Source organism: Cydia fagiglandana, chromosome 19 (genome assembly GCF_963556715.1).
Source record: "Cydia fagiglandana chromosome 19, ilCydFagi1.1, whole genome shotgun sequence".
In the NCBI taxonomy this organism is placed as follows: Eukaryota; Metazoa; Arthropoda; class Insecta; order Lepidoptera; family Tortricidae; genus Cydia; species Cydia fagiglandana.
The window spans coordinates 2,294,323-2,317,685 of NC_085950.1; the positions used below are offsets into that span (position 1 = coordinate 2,294,323).

General features: G+C 38.9%; 2 protein-coding genes and 1 long non-coding RNA gene across 3 annotated transcripts in view; 2 read left to right on the forward strand and 1 right to left on the reverse strand.

The window, feature by feature from the left end:
• The window catches only part of LOC134674171 (oocyte zinc finger protein XlCOF6-like), a 298,501-nt gene that overhangs the window by 131,247 nt on the left and 143,891 nt on the right, over positions 1-23,363 (forward strand). The window lies entirely within an intron of this gene.
• Positions 1-23,363, reverse strand: part of LOC134673922 (uncharacterized) — an 86,222-nt gene that overhangs the window by 54,997 nt on the left and 7,862 nt on the right. The gene's annotated exons all lie outside the window — the stretch shown is intronic.
• LOC134673881 (zinc finger protein OZF-like) lies at positions 16,007-18,333 on the forward strand. Its single transcript, XM_063531935.1, has 2 exons — positions 16,007-16,064; positions 16,738-18,333. The coding sequence occupies exons 1-2, from the start codon at positions 16,028-16,030 to the stop codon at positions 17,739-17,741; spliced, it is 1,041 nt and encodes a 346-aa protein (XP_063388005.1). The 5' UTR covers positions 16,007-16,027; the 3' UTR covers positions 17,742-18,333.

The following is a 23,363-nucleotide window of genomic DNA, read 5'->3' on the forward strand; positions in this document are numbered from 1 at the left end:
CTGTAACATACTTATTTTCAATTAAGTTCTACTTATAACAAACATGACGCGAGCAATAAAATTTTGCCTGATATAAGAAGAAAGAAACAACTTCCACAGCATGAGCGATAATAATTGACATTAATAATCGAATTTTTAGACCTTCCATAGTAAATGTAGGAACTGTTTATGGAAATAATATGTTGGGGAAGCTACGTGATTACATTAACGGCTTAATCAGGTTTGTAATTAACAGATGCAATTATCTAATGATTTTTTTCTCTGAAATCAGATTTTTTTTTTCAAATTACAATACTTTAGTTACAAACTTGATGACGTCCTCCACTGTAAGTCCCTCTTGAGCGTCGCCTTCTTCGTACTGGTCATCTGAGAGAGGCCCCCGTCGTCAGCGCCTGCTGTGGTGACGACATCTGTCTGCAGGCCCCTCACGCTGGGCTGTCGCAGTCCACAGCGTCCTCTGTGGTAGATTCACCGTCGCTGACTTTCAGCGTCTACCGCTCGCGACTCTGCATCCGTCGTGCTCGTGACGACAGTCTAGGTGATCTCGGGGTGTCAATATCGGAATCCATTTTACCCTGTAATTAAATTTCAGTGCGCTGCATGATTGGTTGTTAAACTTTGTTATCACCCTACGCCAGCGAGTTGTTAAACTCTTTAAACTCAAAATAAACTGTTTAACTCAAAATAAAACTCTTTAAACTGTTTAACTCAAAATAAAACTCTTTATACTGTTTAACTCAAAACAAACTGTTTAACTCAAAATAAAACTCTTTAAACTGTTTAACTCAAAATAAAACTTGTTTAACTCAAAACAAACTGTTTAACTCAAAATAAACTGTTTAACTCAAAATAAAACTCTTTAAATTGTTTAACTCAAAATAAAACTCTTTAAACTGTTTAACTCAAAATAAAACTCTTTAAACTGTTTAACTCAAAATAAAACTCTTTAAACTGTTTAACTCAAAATAAACAGTTTAACTCAAAATAAACTGTTTAACTTAAAACAGTTAACAAACTCTTTAGCTCAAAACGAACTCTCTAACTTAAAACGAACCCTCTAACTCTAAACGAACTCTCTAACTCAAGACGAACTCTCTAACTCAAAACGAACTCTCTAACTCAAAACGAACTCTTTAACTCAAAACGAACTCTTTAACTCAAAACGAACTCTTTAACTCAAAACGAACTCTTTAACTCAAAACTAACTCTTTAACTCAAAACTAACTCTTTAACTCAAAACGAACTCTTTAACTCAAAACGAACTCTTTAACTCAAAACTAACTCTTTAACTCAAAACTAACACTTTAACTCAAAACTAACTCTTTAACTCAAAACTAACTCTTTAACTCAAAACTAACTCTATAACTCAAAACTAACTCTTTAACTCAAAACTAACTCGATCCAACTCTTTAACTCGATCCAACTCTTTAACTCGATCCAACTCTTTAACTCGATCCAACTCTTTAACTCGATCCAACTCTTTAACTCGATCCAACTCTTTAACTCGATCCAACTCTTTAACTCGATCCAACTCTTTAACTCGATCCAACTCTTTAACTCGATCCAACTCTTTAACTCGATCCAACTCTTTAACTCGATCCAACTCTCTAACTCGATCCAGCTCTCTAACTCGATCCAGCTCTCTAACTCGATTCAGCTCTAACTCGATTCAGCTCTCTAACTCGATTCAGCTCTCTAACTCAATTCAACTCTCTAACTCAATTCAACTCTCTAACTCAATTCAACTCTCTAACTCAATTCAACTCTCTAACTCAATTCAACTCCCTAACTCAATTCAACTCTAACTCAATTCAACTCTAACTCAATTCAACTCTAACTCAATTCAACTCTAACTCAATTCAACTCTAACTCAATTCAACTCTCTAACTCAATTCAACCCTCTAACTCAATTCAACCCTCTAACTCAATTCAACCCTCTAACTCAATTCAACCCTCTAACTCAATTCAACCCTCTAACTCAATTCAACTCTCTAACTCAATTCAACTCTCTAACTCAATTCAACTCTTTAACTCAATTCAACTCTTTAACTTAATTCAACTTTAACTCTTTAACTCTTCAGATCCTAACTCTGACTTTCGACCACATCTATGGACTCTCTGGCAGCACACTACATGGCCACACTCATAAACAGCACAGCTACATGGCTGTAGACTCTAGCAGCACACTACATAGCCGCACTCATAAACAACACATCTACATGGCCGTAGACTCTAGCAGCACACTACATGGCCGCACTCAAACAGCACATCTACTTGGCTGTAGACTCCAGCAGCACACTACATGGCCGCACTCATAAACAACACATCTACTTGGCTGTAGACTCCAGCAGCACACTACATTGCCGCACTCATAAACAACACATCTACATGGCTGTAGACTCGAGCAGCACACCTACATGGACTCGCCCATGAACAGCACATCTACATGACTATCGACTTTCTAGCTGCGCACTACATAACCGCACTCATAAACAGCACATCTACATGGCTGTGGACTTTCTGGTAGCACACCTAATAGATGGCTGCACTCATAAACAGATGCACTCCTAAACAGCTCGCCTACATGGCTCAAAATAATTTAACTAAATAATCAAAGCGATCACACATAACTGGCTCATTAGACGTTGGGTCTAGCTATAACATACCACCTCCAAACAAACCTAAATGGTACCCGTAATATAGTAGTCTTAATATCCATTTGCAGTGAACTCAATAACAGATCTCATGTGGTTTGTTTGTCCTGTACCCAATGATACTATCAAAAACATATATATTCAAACCACTAATCATAGGATCAATTATCTCTTGTGTACGTAGTATAATATTAAATATATGTAGGTAATAACGTGGCAACTAGATCGTTCTTCCCGTACTCAGGTAATGGAACATCGGGTCCATGAGCAACATAGCACTTACAAGTTAACTAACTACACCATAACAACCTACATAGGTAACTAACCATTAAATCTGGTTATAGGGTACCGCCTATATGATATGTTACGATATATAGCTTCCCCATAGTTCAACAATTTATCAATCAGCGCCAGAGTTCTCATATTTAATAAAGCAGGAGCGATAACGGACCGCGCGCGCCGTGTGCATACCCCGCCATCAACTCAATATTCATTCAGCCGGTGACCGAAACAATAAAAATTATAAAACAACTCAAAAAATAAAACAAAAATAGTCTTGGAGTCGATGAAATCCCGCCCGTTCTTGTAAAGTTAGCACAGCCACTGACAAAACTGATTAACCAGTCATTTAATCAAGGAATATTCCCGGACTTACTTAATATCCATGAAATATCCATTATTAAACCCATATTTACAAACGGTGACGTAATCCATCCAAACCAATATCGACCTATCGCACTCTTACCCGATTTTATCTTAATAAATGGAGTCTAAGACAACTTTTTTGTAAAGTACAGTATTTTATCATTTACATTTTATTAATACAAACAGAACATCTTAGGTCATAAAGACAACAGAACACATAGTTTAGGATTTTTGGTGGACATGACAAAAGCGTATAAAAAAGTATCCCACGAACTCTTACTCTGTAAATTGTACGGGATGGGAATACGCGGCACTCTGTATATTTGGTTCAAATCAAATCGTACCTCTGAGACCGTAAGCAATGCGTACAAGTAGAACACTTAGATAAGGACCGCGAGGAACTAAAGACCGTGACATCAAAATCGCGTCATATTGTTTATTCCATTATGTCAATATTTCAGGGAAGCGTTTGTGGATGCCTACTAAGTCTTGACCTGCCAAAGATACTTAACACAGAGACAACCTGCGTTATGTTTGCTGACGAAGCCTTTCTTCAAGATCATGGACTAACACTTTGTAATTCAGTGCAGACTGACATAAAGGAATCAAAAAGTGACACAACATTCAACAAAAACTGAAATCATTACTTCTAGAACACGCTTATTAGGTACTCAATTGACGAATCTATATTTATCTATGCAAAACGATCATTGATTCCAACACATCGTATTGAATAGGGTTCTAAGTCCTAACAGTTACCTCCCATTATTAATTACTTATTTACCTACTATAACATTTTCACTTATTATAGTTAATAATAATTTTATTTGTAAAAATTGAATGACATGAAAAATTTACCAATAAAAATCTGTATAACAAAGACATTAGGGTCTGACCCGTCTGACTATGATGGTACACCGCCTACATGGTGACTACACTGTTAATGACAACGTGTCATTAACCTAATGGAGCCCTTTATTCATTTCAGAAACCAATCAAAGGCGTTATCATGTACGACTTTACTTATTAGATCATTTAGCTCATACTATTTATTAGAATAGATTAAGATCAGTATTCGAAACTCACGTATATATTTAATATGCATGATGTAAATATTAATTTAACGACAGCAAGTATTTAAACTAAATCTGCATGCCACAGAGCACTTCACACTGTATGTTTCTTCACATTATGGGCTATTTAAATTTAACCACTCTGTTAAACGAAATTGTTCCTTTAATGACAATAAACTTACCTACTTGCCTATAACCGTACACGTACAATTATACATGTTTGTATCTTAATTGCTAATGGATTCATTAAATATTTATCCAAATCGTATCCAATTTCACTATAATCGCGATCACGTATCGTCTATGCATATGCTCGGCTAAACATCGATATTACACAAAAAAATAACATACTACTACACTGTACACACTAATCGTAAGTAAGTATTCAAATTCTAAGTCAACTTGTAACCACGGTTGAAACATGGCTCTTATAAAAAAAATAAGGTTAACTCGCCCAATACCTGTACCGATTTTGATTACCAGCAGAATTCTAAATTATGTAATAAGTCTGCATTCGTTACTTCAACTTGACCATGATCGCGAATCTACATGTATTCTTAATCAGGTTTTGAGGTTACAAGCATTGCAACTTAAAACTTACTACCATAACGTCTGAGTAGATAAAATATGTATATGTATACTAGGTACTCACACGTTCTAGTCCTTTTATGGGCGCCGTTGATCACCGCTTCTGACTTGTGATGAATCAAAGTCCTTCGTACAATCAATTACTTTTATTTTACTCCAACTTCTTACTTCAACACTCTTTAACAATATTTAGTTAACAAGCCGTAACCTTCGTGCTACATGTTACTGGTTCAAGCGCCAAGCGAGAATGATCCCTCCATCCCATGGTAAGTTACATTTTATACTTTTCCCTCATTAGAATTGGCGGGTAGGAGAGAAGGGTCATTTTCGCGACTACCCACAGATTAATTAACAAATATTCGGGTAAACACAAATCACATTTTTAATCACTACCCACTGAATGCCATAAGTTTAACATAACTCACGCAAAATAATTATAATTTATTCTTGAAATCTTATGAAATATCACAATATAAAACAAGGCGGTTGAAACAGTCACCAGCAGTCACCACTAACTAATATGTATCAGGTATATAGCGCCCTCCAGACTATGCGCGTGAATCGCGGGCGAAGCCGCGAACGCGAGTGTGGAGTCTAGTTCGCTGATATGCGAAATCGACTCCAGACTCGCGTTCGCGGCTTCGCGCCGCGATTCGCGCACGAGTGTGGAGCGGGCTTATTATCAAATAGTGTGACAAACATTTACAAGTTTTTTTCAAACATGATGATTTCTACGGCAGAAAAGAAAGTAAGTAATAAGTACTATAAATAATACATTTTAAGTTCTCTATTGTTACTAATATAATGGCGTTTATCAAAACAAAGATGATGACCGAAGAAGCGTGTGAAATGCCGTGTAAGCGTAAGCATATCGGACACACTTGCCCAATAAACAAGGAATGCATCCGAGCGGCGGTACACTGAGAGCAAAGCATAACAAAAACACACTTAGAATTACAAAAATAAACTTAATCCGGGGACAAGGAGAGTCAACTAATAGGAACAAATTGACTTTTGCAATTTCTATTAGTTCTTGCAATTTCTATTATCTGTTTGTTGAAATTAGATTTAGGATTACTGAGCTGTTTGTAGAAATAAATAAACTTTACAGAAATAGTGAAACGTCTATAATTATTACTAAACTTCATTTTTTCCCCCATTACAGAACTGTTTTTTAATTCCTGTAGCTGTTTTGAAAGGGGGTAAAATAAATGATTGAAAAGCTCCGGCTTGTCTTAAATGGAAACAGCCATGTTAACAAAATAAAATAAAATCAAAATGAAATAAAATAAACTAAATGGAAACCTTGCTGTAGGAAAGCTAAGAGGAGAAACAATTAAACAGATTTATATCTAACAAACTTTATTCCTAAACATTAGATAGTACAAAAGCTCAGTGGTATAGCTGGGTCGCTTCACAGGTTCATGTTATGAGGGTTTACTCCAATTAACTAAATACTAAAAACTAAATTCTGAAATACCTAAGTTTTATGCACCAGAACTTTCAAAACTTTAAATTAAAGAATACTATTTCTCTTCAATTTCATTTTAAATTTATAGCTGAGCGCAGATGCCCTACAAAATTCAAGGATGCATTGGACCGACCTCAAAACAGCTGCTGGAACTGGAGCAGCGGGGAGTGACCTCTCCTATCCCCGGGAAGCTGGCTGCTGACCTGGTTGGAGCCGGCCAGTGCAGATGGCGTGGGACAGATCCCACAGCATTTTAAAAGTTCCAAACATCTTCAAAATAAATTTCAAAAGAAATCGAAAGCTCCTAAAACATCTTGAAACATCTAGAAGCATCGAAAGCTTCTAGAAACATTCCGGCTCCTGCAAAGCGAGAAAGGATATGTTAGCCGATGCCCTTTATGGCCGCTAGAGAAAAAATGAAATAATTTGAAATGTAGCTCACCGCACTGGAAGCTGTTAGGACTTCTGGCGGAGCGCTCCCTTCCCTCGAGCAGGAGTATAGTTCGTTTTTTTTAGCATTAGAAAGAACTTCGCAGAAGTAAGCTTGTGGTTCCAAATCCCGCACTTTTAGCGGTAATAATTTGAAGTAAATTATATGTCTTGTCCATGCTACATTAGATAATTCAATAATTATTAACAATTAAAGAGACTGATAAAAACTGTACGCTTACTTCTGTGGAGTTCTTTCTAATGCTAAAAAAAACGAACAGTAAACTCTGTAAAGAACCAAAAACCTTGTTAAGAACAAACCCACAATGTTTCGCGCCATTGTGGAATTGATCACAACTAAATTCCATTTATACTTACTCAGTGGAACACACCGAAGGACTCGAACTGCTTCCACCATTTTGACCGCCATGTGGAATGTGTGGTCTTATCACAAAATAGGGCTCATGCGAGCGTGCGTCCCCGGAGGGGTCCACACATCAAAAGTGCATGTCACCTCAGAACATAGACATAATATATATATAGACGGTGTCTCAGCGAGCTGTCACTGTTGCCACTTTTGTTTAGTGTACGATTAACAATTTAACACCACCTCGCTGTAGCCATGTCGATAAAGTCATATCGATAAACTATCGACATTTCTTACAATTTTAATGTTACTTCAAAGTTTTGACGATATCTAAAATGAACAAAAACACTTTTATTCTTTATTGTGGTTATCAGATCACAATTTTATCGTCACGCCCCAGCAGGGAACCAAGGGAAAGTTCAGATATTTAATTAAAATACATAAATACCTACTAAGATATGTGTTCCGCAACAATTGAAATATTTTATTATATTCTAATACATTTATTATTCATTAGCATTTCAATTATGTATATGTTTAACGAAGATATTGAAGCTTCAATTAATAGCTATTTCGTTCCGCTCTGTAGCGTTTATCGATATATAACATGATTAAAATCGACTTTTGACATCCCTAAAAGAGCACACATACACGCTTTTACGCACACATACACAGCCTGGATGCATCAAAAAAGGCAACACTTGATTTGAAGTTCACCTTGTCAGCAGTATGGTTGTCCTTTTTTGACAAATGGCATTTTAAAAGAGCGAGGAGAGAGAAATGATACTAGTTGCTGCGCCGTCAAATAGAACAATAAAGGTAGGGGCCTTGCCTCAGAATGACCTCCTGATATGTTGAGAACAAAAGGCCTAAAACAAAAGTAGGGTGCCAATCCCTGAAGACACAAATCCTTCGAAAATTCTGAACTGATTTATCTAGAGAACTCTTTCTTGAGCCTAAGAAATATATTTTATCATTAAATCTAATAATGTTTCATTCCAGAGCCACTTTGTCAGTCTGTAATTTCTATGTTTTGTTTTACATCAATATTATTTTTTATCTAAAAAAGTCATACCTAAATCATACAAAGTTTTCCTGGAGTGACAACATAAATATCTCAAGTTTTACTTATTTTTACCTATATGACAACCCCGACAACAGATAAGCATCAAAAGGTGCATCTCATAGACATAATATATATAGACAGTGTCTCAGCGAGCTGTCACTGTTGCCACTTTTGTTTAGTGTACGATTAACAATGAGGCCCACGTTGCTGTAGCCATGTCGATAAAGTCATATCGATAAACTATCGACATTTATTGCAATTTTAATTTTACTTCAAAGGCTTAACGATACCTAAAATGACCAAAAACGCTTTTATTCTTTATTGTGGTTATCAGATCACAATTTTATAGTCACGCCCCAGCAGGGAACCAAGGGAAAGTTCAGATATTTAATTAAAATACATAAATACCTCCTAAAATAGGTGTTCCGCAATAATTGAATTATATTATTATATTATAATATATTCATTATCCATTAGCATTTCAATAATGTTTATGTTTAACGAAGATATTGAAGCTTCAATTAATCGCTATTTCGTTCCGCTGTGTAGCGTTTATCGATATATAACATGATTAAAATCGACTTTTCACATCCCTAAAAGAGCACACATATACGCTTTTACGCACACATACACAGGGTGGGCGCATCAAGAAAGGCAACACTTGATTTGAAGTCCGCCTTGTCAACAGTATGGTTGTCCTTTTTTGACAAACGGCATTTTAAAAGAGCGAGGTGAGAGAAATGATACTAGTTGCTGCGTCGTGAAAGAGAACAGAAAAGGTTGGGCCCTTGGTGCATCTGAATGCAACAGATTATGCAAAGAAGTGCAATCAATCGAGTTTGTTTAGGATATTGTTAAAAACGTTGAAATAAGAAAAGGAATTCAACCCAAAAATATTAATTTAAATCTACGAAAATGTCTACGTTACAGTTTACTAATGATTTTTCTCTCAGTGTATTATCCACAGACTTGTTATTATCTTTCATATGCCATTTTTCAAAATTGCTGCCAACTTAGCTTGGTCTGACATTAAAAGCTTGTAAAAAGTAAAATTGTTAATTCCTACAAACTGCAATTATTAGTAGTTTTTTGGATAGCCATACATAAAAGATGGTTAGTCAAAATGTTGCATAATGTTATTGTTATTCAACTGGCCGTCTTCATAAGCGGCGATTTATTTACCGTGCGCGCCCGGTACCAGCAGGGCTACTGCCAAACCGAAAATCGTCAATTGCGGGGATTATTCTCTGTCACTCTAATTACGCCTTCATTGGAATAAAAGAGAAAGATCCCCGCAATTTGCGAATTTCGGTTTTCGCGGTAGCCGCCCAGGCTCGAGACCCGTAATAACCCGTAAGCTGAGTCATACGTTTAATTGTCCAATCAAATCAGGCCGTGCGGACGCAATCGCCAATTTGGCTGGCCGTCATGACCGATAAAATACAGTTGCGGACGCAAGAATACTCATTGGTGACGCTAGTGTTTTCGTTTGAGGGCATTTGTGAAGTGAAAACTTTAGCGGCGCTGTGCACTTTTTGTGATAGGGAAAAATGTTTAAGGCCCCGTTCGCACGGCAGCTTTTTCAACGCGCGTTAAAAAAGCGTTTGAATGACGCAAATGGATAACCATGTATGTATTCACACGAAGGCGGTTTTTAAGCGCGGCGCTTTTTTATCGAGCACTGTTCTATTTTCGGCGTTGAGCGTTGGCGTCAAATTTAATAGAACATATGGAACTCTGTGTATCTGTTCTCACAAGCGTTAAAAAAGCGCCGGCGCTGCTGTCAGTTGGCTGTCAAGTGTCAATTTTTGGTGTCAATTGTCAAGATTATTATTAGACATTTTTAAAAGAGCAAGGAGAGAGAAATGATACTACTAGTTGCTGCGCCGTGAAAGAGAACAGACAGAGTAGGGGGCTTGGAACGGGGCCTTACAATGTCATTGACTTTTTCTTTTTTGATTCAAATGCCATCTAGTGAGTTACCCTTAAACTGGTACTAATGTAACTCTAGTACTCACAGTGACTACTACTCACTTACTCCTCAGTACTAGTAGTACTTAAGAGTTTCAAGTAATCTGACGAAATAATGCCAGATGGCGTTGACCTCAATTATACATAGTGCTGCAGACATTTTGCATTAGATGGCGCTGTTATTAAAATTTTGAGTTTTCACTTCTTAATCAAATCCAACAACGCTCAAATCGGTCGATTTGATCATCCCGTCTGGACTGCACTATTTGCCGCTTAAAGCGGTATACAGACGGAACTGATCAAATCAGTCGATTTGATAAGAAATGTAATAGGCGTCAATCTCCAATTTTAGATTTATGGTGATATTAGAGCCCTCTCTATTGAAAACATGCCCCAGAACGAAAATCACAAATCACACAAATTGGTATTCTTGCGTCCGCACCTCATTTTATCGGTAATTATCGGCGGTTGGATTCGGCGAGCCAAATTGGCGTTTGGGTCCGAACGTCCTGATTCGATCGGGCAATTTAATCAGATTGGTGAAATATTGACTAATCTGGATAAGTAGAAAATCCAACAACGCTTGATAAAAAGTGCCTCCGCCATCGTGTGAGTAAATACACAATCAGTGGCCTATTTTATAAAGCTACAAGTTACAATTTACAAGCGGAAGTCTCTTTCTGACCCTATGTGTTAGAAAGAGACTTCCGCTTGTAAATTGTAACTTGTAGCTTTATAAAATTGGGCCCAGGTATCCATTTGTGTCAATCAAACGCTTTTTGACGCGCGTTGTATAAGCGCGTGCGAATAAGGCCTTATGAAATTGTGTGTACAATTGGACCAAAGAATAGGTATAAAGTCTCCTCCACACTCGTGCGCGAATCGCGGCGCGAAGCCGCGAACGCGAGTGTGTGTGGCGTCGATTTTCGCGGACAGCGAAATCGACTCCACACTCGCATTCGCGGCTTCGCCCGCGATTCACGCGCATAGTCTGGAGGGGGCTTTATACTCTGGTTTGGACGGTAGATGAGATGACTCAATTTTTTTTTTCTGATCAAATAAAATTGTCAATTTGATTACCCCGTCTGGATATAGATTAATAAATAGTTACTACGTAAGTCTGGATGAGCCTTTCCCTTTTTCTGAACGTACCCTTCATCGTTATCTGTCAAAAGATTTTACTGTCAGTGTCAAATCAAATGATTGAGGTTAGCAATGGGTTAGCATTGTTCGTTTCGTCTTGGGTTGTCTTGGGTCTTGTTGTGTTTTATTTTTTTGACTATTGAAGTATTGCGGTTGCCGTGATGGACGCAATTCACGCAATGCATTCGTGTCGCTGCTGCCTGCGGTGTCCTCCGGACAAGGACCTGACGACGCCGTACACACATCTCGGCAAAACGGAGATATATGCCGACATGCTCAAACAGTGCTTCGATATACATGTAAGTATATACTACAACTTTGTTGTTCATCGTTACTTTAAGCTATAACTATAAATTTTGTAGTTCTTTTTTGCCGATATCTATCCTTAATTGACAATTAAACGTTCAGCTGGTGGTGGGCGGCTCGGGCTCGTGCGGCATCTGCTCGGCGTGCGTGGGCCGCCTGCGAGACGCAAGCGACTTCAAGCTGCAAGTGCAGGGCAGCCAGGCTGAGCTGCAGGCGCGGCTACAGGGAGCAAGCCACGTCAAAGGTAGGGAATAGGGAATGCAAATCGGTTATTTTTTGTATAGAAATAATCGGTTTTTAACCGAAACCGCGGTTATTTCCAAACAAAAAATAACCGATTTGCATTCCCTAGTAGGGAACCACAATGCGTCAAACAACCACTGCATATTAGTCATTCTGTTTGAGTGCTGGAGATAAAAATAAATAAAAAGACGTTTCAAGTGATCTTTAGTCTGTAATACAAGATGGTCGCACCATACACACTCCTGCTATAGTTCGTTTTTTTTTGCTTTAGAAAGAACCTGCAAGAAGGTAAGCAATCTTGACATGTCTTTTAATTGAAATACGCTTTTTAAAAATCGAAAACTATTACTTATGAAAGCAGAAGGATATAAATGATTGTATTAAGCCGCGTCTCCATATTGCGCGGCAAGCTATCGAACGCGGCTGCTGCGCGTTACCTTATTTCTAATGCTAAAAAAAACGAACTATAGGGGTTGACTGCCCCACGACTGCCGTATAGCCTGCCAGCCTGGCTTATTTGGCTATTTAATAGGAAAAAGATGTGACATTGTATTTGTTTGCTCTAGAGGAAGAACTTGCAGTTGAGCCGGAAATGCAGGACAGAGACGGGACCACTGAGGAGCCTGTTGTGTTGTGTGAGTAACTATTCCTCTAATAGTTATTTAATATACAAGTGCGAAATGTAGAAAATACGCAATGAAGTGCCGTGCAGTTTTATAGCATGACCGTAGGGAGTGTTTAACTGTTTATAAACATTGATACAAGTTGTGAATTACCTATTCGCATGTGTATTATACAACATGCAACAGGCGCCCGCAGCGGCTCTTCGCGTCAAGCGCAGTGCGCACGCGTCGCGCCGGGAACGCGCCTACCGCGAGGGCCCTGGCTATACTAAATGCCATGTCCATCGACGCCCCACATATAGACGTGTTTGCGGATAGTGTTGGTGGATTTGGCCAAAAAGTTTTAATTTATTTAAATAATAATTATGTGTAGTTTTTGTAAGGTTTTTTTTTTATTTATGTAATTATAATTGAATTCTTAATGATAATGTATGTATTATGAATGATTGTCCTAGTATGTAAGCGACTTGGTTTTTATTAAATGTAATGCTTATATATTTTGTAAATAAACAATAAACATTTTGCAGTACATATGGTCCTTAATATTTTCGACATAGTAATGTAATGTGCTTATTATAGCACCTGGTGTTGTAATTTAGCACCAGATGTACTGTAAAATTAATAATGCATGGATAGTGCCATATATTAGAAAGGGACAGCTGATTCGACCATGAACCACTGTCAAACTTCGGTTTTGTAGGAAGTTTCCATTTAGTACAGTAGTAGTATTATTTATTCTGTGCCTGTTGCTTATAAACTTGTATGTTTGCTTCAGGTGAAGAGTCCCCGGTCATGACGGAGATGCTAGATGAAGATGGGGCATCTGATGAGATGTTGTGTGAGTACTTAGTTTTTATGACAGATTTATAAAGTGTATCTACTTACCAGCAGGCTAAGATTACATTAAAAAATATCTGTATAAAATTTAAAACATTGGACCACCTGGTGATGTGATAGCAATGAATGTGTTAATAAATAATGGAAAGTGATGATTTCACTACCTATAAATCTCAATAAAATACACTGGCTCCTCAACACGATGGGCCACCGCCGGCCACTCCAAGGGACGCAGCCATGCGCTAGAATGAGATAGCAATATCATTTGCTCCCTCTAACGCATAAATGCGGCCCTTGGAGTGGCCGGCGGTGGCCCATCGTGTTGAGGAGCCAGTGTATTTTATTGAGATTTATAGGTAGTGAAATCATCACTTTCCATTATTTATTAACACATTAATTGCCACCCAGCCAAACAAGACATCCGCGCCAGGCCACAACAATTTCGTCATATAAAGCAGTAGTACCACGATCCCGACTATCGAGTCGTCCGGCCTGGGAACGAAACCATAAAATACCCGTAGTCGGGTTTTCGGCACTGAATGTGTTAAACCCAGAGATGTGACTTATTTGAAATACTTGTATTTAAAATGCAAATACAAAATGCAAAATACCTATTTTGTATTTAGTATTTAAATACCTTTTGAAGAAAACCATTTTGTATTTTATTTGAAATAGTTTTTGGGACCTATTTTCTATTTTCAAAATACAAAATACTTTATAGTAGGTAGGTAATGTAGGTAGGAGTTACAATCTCTTCTGTTACAATCCTGGCAACTCTCTCATTCTTTTAACATAGAACTGTTAAATCTGTTTAGTAACATCGCACATGACCACAAGCGTAGCGAGTGGTTAAAAAAGTGGAATCTTGAGTGTTGCGAGAGTTTCAAGGCACAGGAGAGAGAGGAGGAGAACAAACTTTTCTGCCCTGGTGAAACACAAACGAGACGTTTTCATCACACTAACGAGAGGCATTATACTAGCCGTAAAACATTACAAATTAATGCTTTAAAAGTTGGCCGTTAAAAACCATCATCCATACCTACATCCTACCGGTTAATATGAGCAAACAGCTAGAAATTTGCACTTTAGATAGAGGATTGATTTCAAAGAATAAAGAGAGTCTTTTCAACGCGGAAATTCCGAGTAATACTTTTTAATTCAGACTAGGTATTCACTACTCAGAATACCTTTTATCGCAAAGTATTTGTATTTTTAAAAAGTATTTTGAAAATACCTATTTCGTATTTTGTATTTAAATACAAATTCAAAAACTATTTTGTATTTTGCATTTGAAATAGTATTATCAGGGAAGTATTTGTATTTTGTATTTAAATACTTTTTATAAAGTATTTTTCACATCTCTGGTTAAACCTACCTATTATAAGTAACTGATCTTCTTCTTCCTCGCGTTATCATTTTGCCACGGCTCACTGGAGCCTGGGGTCCGCTTGACAACTAATCCCATGATTTGACGTAGGCACTAGTTTTTCCGAAAGCGACTGCCATCTGACCTTCCAACCCAGAGGGAAAACTAGGCCTTATTGGGATTAGTCCGGTTTCCTCACGATGTTTTCCTTCACCGAAAAGCGACTGGCAATGGCTAATATTTCGTACATAAGTTCTGTACAAAACTTTCGCACGAAACTCATTGGTACGGGCCGGGGGTTTTAACCCGCGACCTCCGGATTGAAAGTCGCAGGCTCTTACCGCTAGGCCACCAGTGCTTCTAATTATAAGTAACTGATAATAAACATAAATCTTCATATGTATGTAACATGTAATAAGAAAATATTATTTGCAGTTACACTGTTGACTTGATCTCGTTACACGGAACATGGGGTTTAATGAAGTGTTAGTTGTTCTAGATGATTTCCACGCGGCGGCCGGAGACGGGGCGAGCGACGAGGATGACCCGCTGTTGGGTGAGTACTGAGTACCTGCTTTGAGTTATTTCATTAATCTAAACTGCAAAACGTAATTCAAGACCAAAAAAAGTAAGAAATGTTGCCATTTTTTTACTATCGCGTCTTGTATTTATGTAAAAATAAGTAAATAAAAGTACTTTTTTAAATAGTAGGAGTAAAATTACTGATGAATAAATTATCTTAGCGTGATCAAAAGTAATTTATAATTTTACAAACAAATTATTGCAGTGGCAACATTGTCTTACTTTTTTTGGTCTTGAATTACGTTTTGCAGTATAGCTGGATCAGGCATGAGGGGTGGGGGGATATGACCGAGCAAGATAGTCTTATGTATCTTTCAGTAGGAGTAGCAGCGAAAGCTCTATTATTCTATTATTGTTTGTCCTAGTCACAGTCTCACATTTTTCTCAATTTCCCACCGTAAATTTAGTATGGTTTATGGCCACAACACAGTGGCAGTGTTGCCACACTTAATAACGAGGTCTTTTTAGCATGCCTACCGCGAAACACGACAATCGAAAGTTCGGTTTCTGCCTCTCTATCACTCTTGCCTATTCGATCGATAGAGAGGCAGATAAAGAAAATTCTATTTTCGCGTTTCACGGTACGCCACCTGATCTCCGAGTCGACACAAACCCACGAATAGTATGTGTGTTCCAGATGAAGATATCCTTATCAAGCCGGAGATGGCGGTCAAAGGTGTGACAAGTGATGAGATGTCGCGTAAGTAGATCATTCTACTTTGATTATCAAAAATAGTGGTGGTGGCCGAGTGGATATGACGTCCGACTTTCAATCCGGAGGTCGCGGGTTCAAATCCTGGCTCGTACCAATGAGTTTTTCGGAACTCATGTACGAAATATCATTTTGATACTTACCACTAGATTTTCGGTGAAAGAAACCATCGTGAGGAAATCTGCATACATCTGCGAAGAAATTCGAAGGTGTATCTGAAGTCCCAATCCGCAGTGGGCTAGCGTAGGTACTATAGCCCAAGCCTTCTCGCGCATGAGAGGAGGCCTGTGCCCAGCAGTGGGAGTGGGACGTATATAGGCTGAATTATTATTATCTATTGTCAGAAAGTGTGATAGAAATTGTATAACAAATCCATTTAAAACCAAATTTCAATTGCAGAAACGTATCACTTTCTGCACACTTTTAGACCAACAATGACTCTCTTTCAGAGCATAAGAAATGAAAAAGTTATTTCCTGTCTGGTACTATATCACTAATTTAAAAAAAAAACTACAGTTATTTTATAATTATTATACGTTTTCAGCCCATCCGTGTCCATGAGTACCTTACTAGTTTAAGGGCTACAAACGTCGAAATGTAATTTAAGTTCTTGTACGCGATAAACGTACTTAAATATTTGTTTTGTCAATTTGTGTTCCAGTGTGTTCAAACGGCAGCGCCGCCCGCGCCAGGGAACAGCTCGCGATGGCTTGTTCCGTGGTGCTCGAGCGCCTCCGCGACGACGCGACTGTTCACAGTGCAGGCAAACCATACGGTTGCGAACATTGTGGCAAACGTTTCAGAAACAAGTATATGTTAAGAAAACACATTCAACACACCCACTCCTCGGTCGAGTCGAAACAATTTACTTGTGATGCTTGTAGTTCTACATTCCGAACAGAATTGTTGGTATTAAAGCACGAAAACAGCGAACACGGTTTTACGAATTTCATGTGTGCTGAATGTGAATATACGACGATTGACAAGAGAAATTTGGAAGCTCATTTTAAAACTCATACTGTAGACAACATTTTTAATTGTACTCTCTGCAGTTACAAAAGTAAGTTCAAAGGTAATTTACGCAGACACCAAGCGGTACACACTGGTGACCAGAAGAGACACAACCGAACACACCAGAGGATGGAGACACACACTGGAGAGAAACCTTTTCATCAGTGTAGTTACTGCGATTACAAATGTCGTTATAAATGTCGCCTGCAATATCACCTAAGAAAACACACTGGCGAGAAACCTTACACATGTAAGTACTGTGATTACAAATTCAGTCACAAATCAAGTTTAGAAAAACACCTGATGACACATAGTGGGTCGAAGCCATTTAAGTGTAGCGAGTGCGACTACAGCTGCAGGTTGAAACAATACTTACTAACACACCAGAGGATACACACTGGCGAGAAGCCGTACACGTGTAATCATTGCGACTACAAGTGCAGAGATAGGTCTACCTTACGATATCACGAAACGACACATACCGGCGTGAAGCGTTTTCAGTGTAGACAGTGTAATCACAAATTTAGTCTGAAATCACATTTAAAACGACACCAGATGATACACGATGGGGCAAAGCCGTTTAAATGTAGCAATTGCGAGTACAGGTGCAGGCGAAACGAAGAGTTGCTTAGGCATCAGAAAAGATGCCATTAAGTGGAATATGACCAGTGGGGAGACACACCTGACTTCGGGCAAACTCGGCTCCGTTCGGCTCATCATTGCTCCGAGCAATTATCAGGGTTGGCACCAGTTGACGTCCCTTTGCGTGCACGACCACATATAAGATAATGGCTTGAATTTTGACAACCCTAAATTGCCGAAAGGGATAGTACCATACATTAAAAGGGATAGCATGAATCGCTGTCAAACTTCGGTTCAAATGCCCGCCTCGGCTTTTAACAGTTGCACGGATCCGGAGTCGACTGCGAAGGGCCACGCCTACCCTAAAATGCGCACTAACAAACACTCATTCTGCTAATTAAGTTTTATCGGGTCTCTATTTTTTCCCATAAAGTTTTAAGACGTAATGTATTGTTTTCGTTAGTCATAATTTGTTTTTTCACAGAAACGTGTAACTTTTCAGGATTGCTATAAAACAAAACTTACCTAACATCTATAATTATTCTTAAAATCCTGAATAGTTAACGGTTTCAGAATTATTATATTATATTACTAATGATAATATGACAATCATTACATTATGACTTTCAATAATTATGTCCAACAAAGGGACCCCAGTTTATCATTTGAACGTGCTGTTTAATCGTGTAACTCGCCATGGTGATTTGGCATAAGTAAACTGTCACCAAAACAAAATGGCCGCCAAAATCTACCAACAATTGAAAAATCTCTAGTGTAGTTCCGCAAGTTTTCGGATATATGATCCGCTAGTATACCACGATGTGTTCCCGGTGTCGTTCCGGCGTGTGTTGCGCAGGACGAGCGAGTGCCGTGTGTCGTGGCGAGAGGCTGCTCGCTAGCCGAGAACGCCTGGAACAGACAATACTGTGCTTTTTTGTAGTATAAGTCTACATCATATTTTGTGTTTTAGTATATAAGTTAGTTTATAGGTAATTGTAATGTGACTTGAGATATGTTTTGATATGAATAAAATTTTGTGTTATAATATAAAATAAATATTGTGTTATTTCATTGTATTTATGGCCATATCCCACTAGCGAGTTGAAAGCGAGGCGAGTGCGCCGCTAGCGCGCAACTATTTCGCCGCGAGCGCGCAACGGTTTTCAGAGAATCAGTATCGTTAGCAGAATCAGTTACCAGCGAATACGTTGCGCGCTCGCGGCGAGATCGTTACTCACTCTAAGCTTTTACTATGGGAAACACGAAAAAAAATATTACTGTCCCATACAAAATATCAACATCAGCCAGCCAAAATGTATGGGAGTAAATATTTTTTTTAGCGATTTCGGGGTTGCACCCATAACAGTGGCGGCGGGTTCATAAAAGCCGATTCCCACCGGATTGCCTGTTTTTGGACGTTTGAGCAGAGTTGCAAAGGAAATATGTCAGCCAAATTAGCCCCGGCTTGCCTATGGATATGTTTGACGCGCCGCCACTGACCCATAGTAAAAGTAGCTCAGTATGACCTATATACTCACCCCGTAAATCGCTGCAGGTGACTAAAATTAACATCCTGTATAAGTTGTCGCGTCGCAATACTTATGTCTACTCTGTGGCGCCGCTCGACGACGACAACATGCCGACGTGACAGCTCGGGACGGTCGATAGAGAGGGTGCTATGTGACAGCGAATGTGTAGGAATGGTAAGGATAATTTTTAAGAAAAAAAAACCGACTTCTATGGGGGCCGGTGAAAGATTATTGTAGATGGTATACTATGTAGAAAAGGAGGTAAAACCACTCACTTTTCTACTAGCATTTCGCTTCTGTAAGGGTCGTAGTTCTAGCCTAACCTAACCCACTTCTCTGATAGCAGTTCGGTTCTGTGAGGATCGCAGTTCAAACCTAACCTAACCCACTTAACGGCGCATGCGGTGCGGTGTACGGGGGTTTAAGCGGGGGGGGGGGGGCTAGTAAGATTGGCATAATCATACTTATATACTTACACATTTTATGGTAGGTAATCATAGTGGTTTATTTAGTTAAGGTATCATAGTGGTTTTCCGGGTCAAGGTCCGGGTCCGAGTCCGGGTCTGCGTCCGGGTCCGAGTCCGGGTCCGAGTCCGAGTCCGGGTCCGAGCCCGGGTCCGAGTCCAGGTCCGGGTCCGAGTCCAGGTCCGGGTCCGGGTCCGAACCGGATCCGGGTATGAGTCCGGTTCTGGGTCCGAGTCCGGGTCCCAGTCCAAGTCAAAATCGAAATTCGTAATCACCAAATGTGTACTATGCGTTGTTGAAGAGTTCTATTCTGGTCATCATCAGCAGTTCCATTTCATCAAATGCGACAGTCTTTAATGTAAATGCTTGATTTTATGATGGAAATACAAAAAAATCTATGCGTATGCCTTTAATATTTGAGGAGTTCCCTCGATTCCTTATGGATCCCATCATCAGAACTCGAGTTTGACAAAAATGTGGCTTAAAAACTTAACTTGCTTAACAAACATAACGAAGAGGAAAAATCGCCAAACGTGAACTATGCGTCGTTGAAGAGTTCTGTTCTGATCATCATCAGCAGTTCCACTTCATCAAATGCGACAGTTTTTAATGAAAATGCTTAATTTTCTGATGTAAATACAAAAATCTCTATGCGTATGCCTTTAATATTTGAGGAGTTCCCTCGATTCCTTATGGATTCCATCATCAGAACTCGAGCTTGACAAAAATGTGCATTAAAAACTTAACTTGCTTAACAAACATAACGAAGAGGAAAAATCGCGAAACATGAACTATGCGTCGTTGAAGAGTTCTGTTCTGATCATCATCAGCAGTTCCACTTCATCAAATGCGACAGTTTTTAATAAAAATGCTTGATTTTTTGATGTAATTACAAAAATCTCTATACGCATGCCTTTAAGATTTGAGGAGTTCTCTCGATTCCTCATGGATCCCATCATCAGAACTCGAGCTTGACAAAAATGTAGCTTAAAAACTGAACTTGCTTAACAAACATAACGAAGAGGACAAATCGCCAACCGTGAACTATGCGTCGTTGAGGAGTTCCGTTCTGATCATCATCAGCAGTTCCACTTCATCAAATGTCACTTTTTTGGATGTATATGCTTGATTTGATGATAAAAACCCAAAAATCACTATATGTATGCCTTTAAGATTTGAGGAGTTCCCTCGATTCCTCATGGAACCCATCATCAGAACTGGGTTTTGACAGAAACGGGACCAATCTGTATGCATATACATTCAATCAAAAAAAGAATTTTCAAAATCGGTCCAGTAATGACGGAGATATGGAGTAACAAACATAAAAAATAAAAAAAATAATAAAAAAAAAACATACAACCGAATTGATAACCTCCTCCTTTGGGATTTGGAAGTCGGTTAAAAAGAAGTAGAATGGAGTAATATGTTTTATTTAAGGATATACATCAATTAATTTACAGTCAATTTTAGTAATTATAATGGACTCTTTAACTTTATATTTCCAAATATATTTATTTTATATTTGATTTGGGCATCCAACTCAATAATTAATACTTACTTACTTACTGCAGTGGCGCAACGACCCGAAGTGGATCTTGGCCTCCGACACCAAAGACCGCCATGCTACTCTGTCCAGTTGACGGCGCAGAGTTCACTAAGGTCTTTCTGCACTTCGTCTCTCCAGCGGTACCTAGGGTACCTATAATGAATGGTGGTACAGAATGCTGTTGGGGCTGCCTCGGATTGCAGTGCCTCTAGGATGTTTGCGGATGCGGAGGCACGAATGGATGATTTCTACGCCATTATGGGAAAGCGCACAGCATCTCAGAAGCACCGATTGAGAAACAGCTCCAAGAGCTTTCTTACCGAAATCGGCGAGAGGCTTGATGATCCCTTTTATAAGTATTGGGCCTCAATGCATGTCCCATTCTACCGGATAGATAAATGACTGTTAATGTTGATATTTATTATAATATTTTATTAATTGAATTTTAATGTAAATGAGACATTATCTATGTGATTGGACCTTATCGTCGATGGCGCTTACGCCGCACAGCGCTGTGCGGCATTGTATTTATATCGGATCATAGTTAATAATGGCGTAAGCGCCATCGACTATAAGGTCCCTTTTCATAGATAACGTCACAAATAATGTATGTAAGTAAATATAAATTATCTTGTCAATACTAACATAGTGATTATTTTTTGTTAACTTTTTTTTAATTACTCGATCGTAAATTTATCATTTTCTATCTAAAATTACCATAGCCGATTATCGGTTATATTTCGGGCATCTCTAACCGAATCCGGTTATGAAGTTTGGCCGGTTATTGCATTCCAGTTACAGTTAGCGGATCTACACTAAGATATTTTTCTACATAAGGTATTTTTAAAACGTGTTTAAATTGACTCGTGTTTGCAGTGATTACTAATGTAATACGTTACATTAGTACACGGGAGCACACGTGAGCTGTGGGGGGCAGCACGGGATTAACTTTCCGAGTTAGGTCAAAAGGCAGCATACCCTCCAACGCGAACGTTCCCTCCCTACAAGGCTTCTCTATGATCTGGTGTCTTCACAGGTGCTGTTTCAGGCTGCACCAGTACTCGCTATTGCTACGTCTATAGGCTTCGTCCATGTATGCGTCTTCTGGTGTCTTACTAGGTTTGATTTATAACGGCATTTGTAATCGCAGTGGCTACATTTAAATGGCTCAGCCCCAGTATGTATCATCAGGTGTTCCTTTAAGTGTAATTTCTGACGGCATTTGTAATCGCAGTGGCTACATTTAAATGGCTTCGCCCCAGTAACCCAGTATGTCTCATCAGGTGTTTTTTTAAGTGTGATTTCTGACGGCTTTTGTAATCGCAGTGGCTACATTTAAATGGCTCAGCCCCAGTATGTATCATCAGGTGTTCCTTTAAGTGTATTTTCTGACGGCATTTGTAATCGCAGTGGCTACATTTAAATGGCTTCGCCCCAGTAACCCAGTATGTCTCATCAGGTGTTTTTTAAAGTGTGATTTCTGACGGCTTTTGTAATCGCAGTGGCTACATTTAAATGGCTCAGCCCCAGTATGTATCATCAGGTGTTCCTTTAAGTGTGATTTCTGACGGCTTTTGTAATCGCAGTGGCTACATTTAAATGGCTTCGCCCCAGTGTGTATCATCTGGTGTAATTTCAAGTGAGATTTCCGATTACATTTGTAATCACAGTGGCTACATTGAAATGGTTTCACCCCAGTATGTATCATCAGGTGAAATTTCAAGTGGGATTTCCGATTACATTTGTAATCACAGTGGCTACATTGAAATGGCTTCGCCCCAGTATGTATCATCAGGTGTTGCTTTAAGTGTGATTTCTGACTGCATTTGTAATCGCAGTGGCTACATTTAAATGGCTTCGCCCCAGTATGTTTCATCTGGTGTCTTTTTAAGTGCGATTTATCAATGCATTTGTAATTACAGTGGTTGCATTGAAATGACTTAACCCCAGTATGTATCATCAGGTGTTTCTTTAAGTTTGATTTGTGACTGCTTTTGTAATTGCAGTAGCTACACTGAAAAGGCTTTTCGCCAGTATGTCTCCTTTTGTGGATCCGTAAGGTTGAACTTAAACTGCACTTGAAGTCGCAATGACTGCACGTGTACGGCTTTTCTCCGGTGTGTCTTCTTATGTGACGTTGTAAGCTAGACCCAT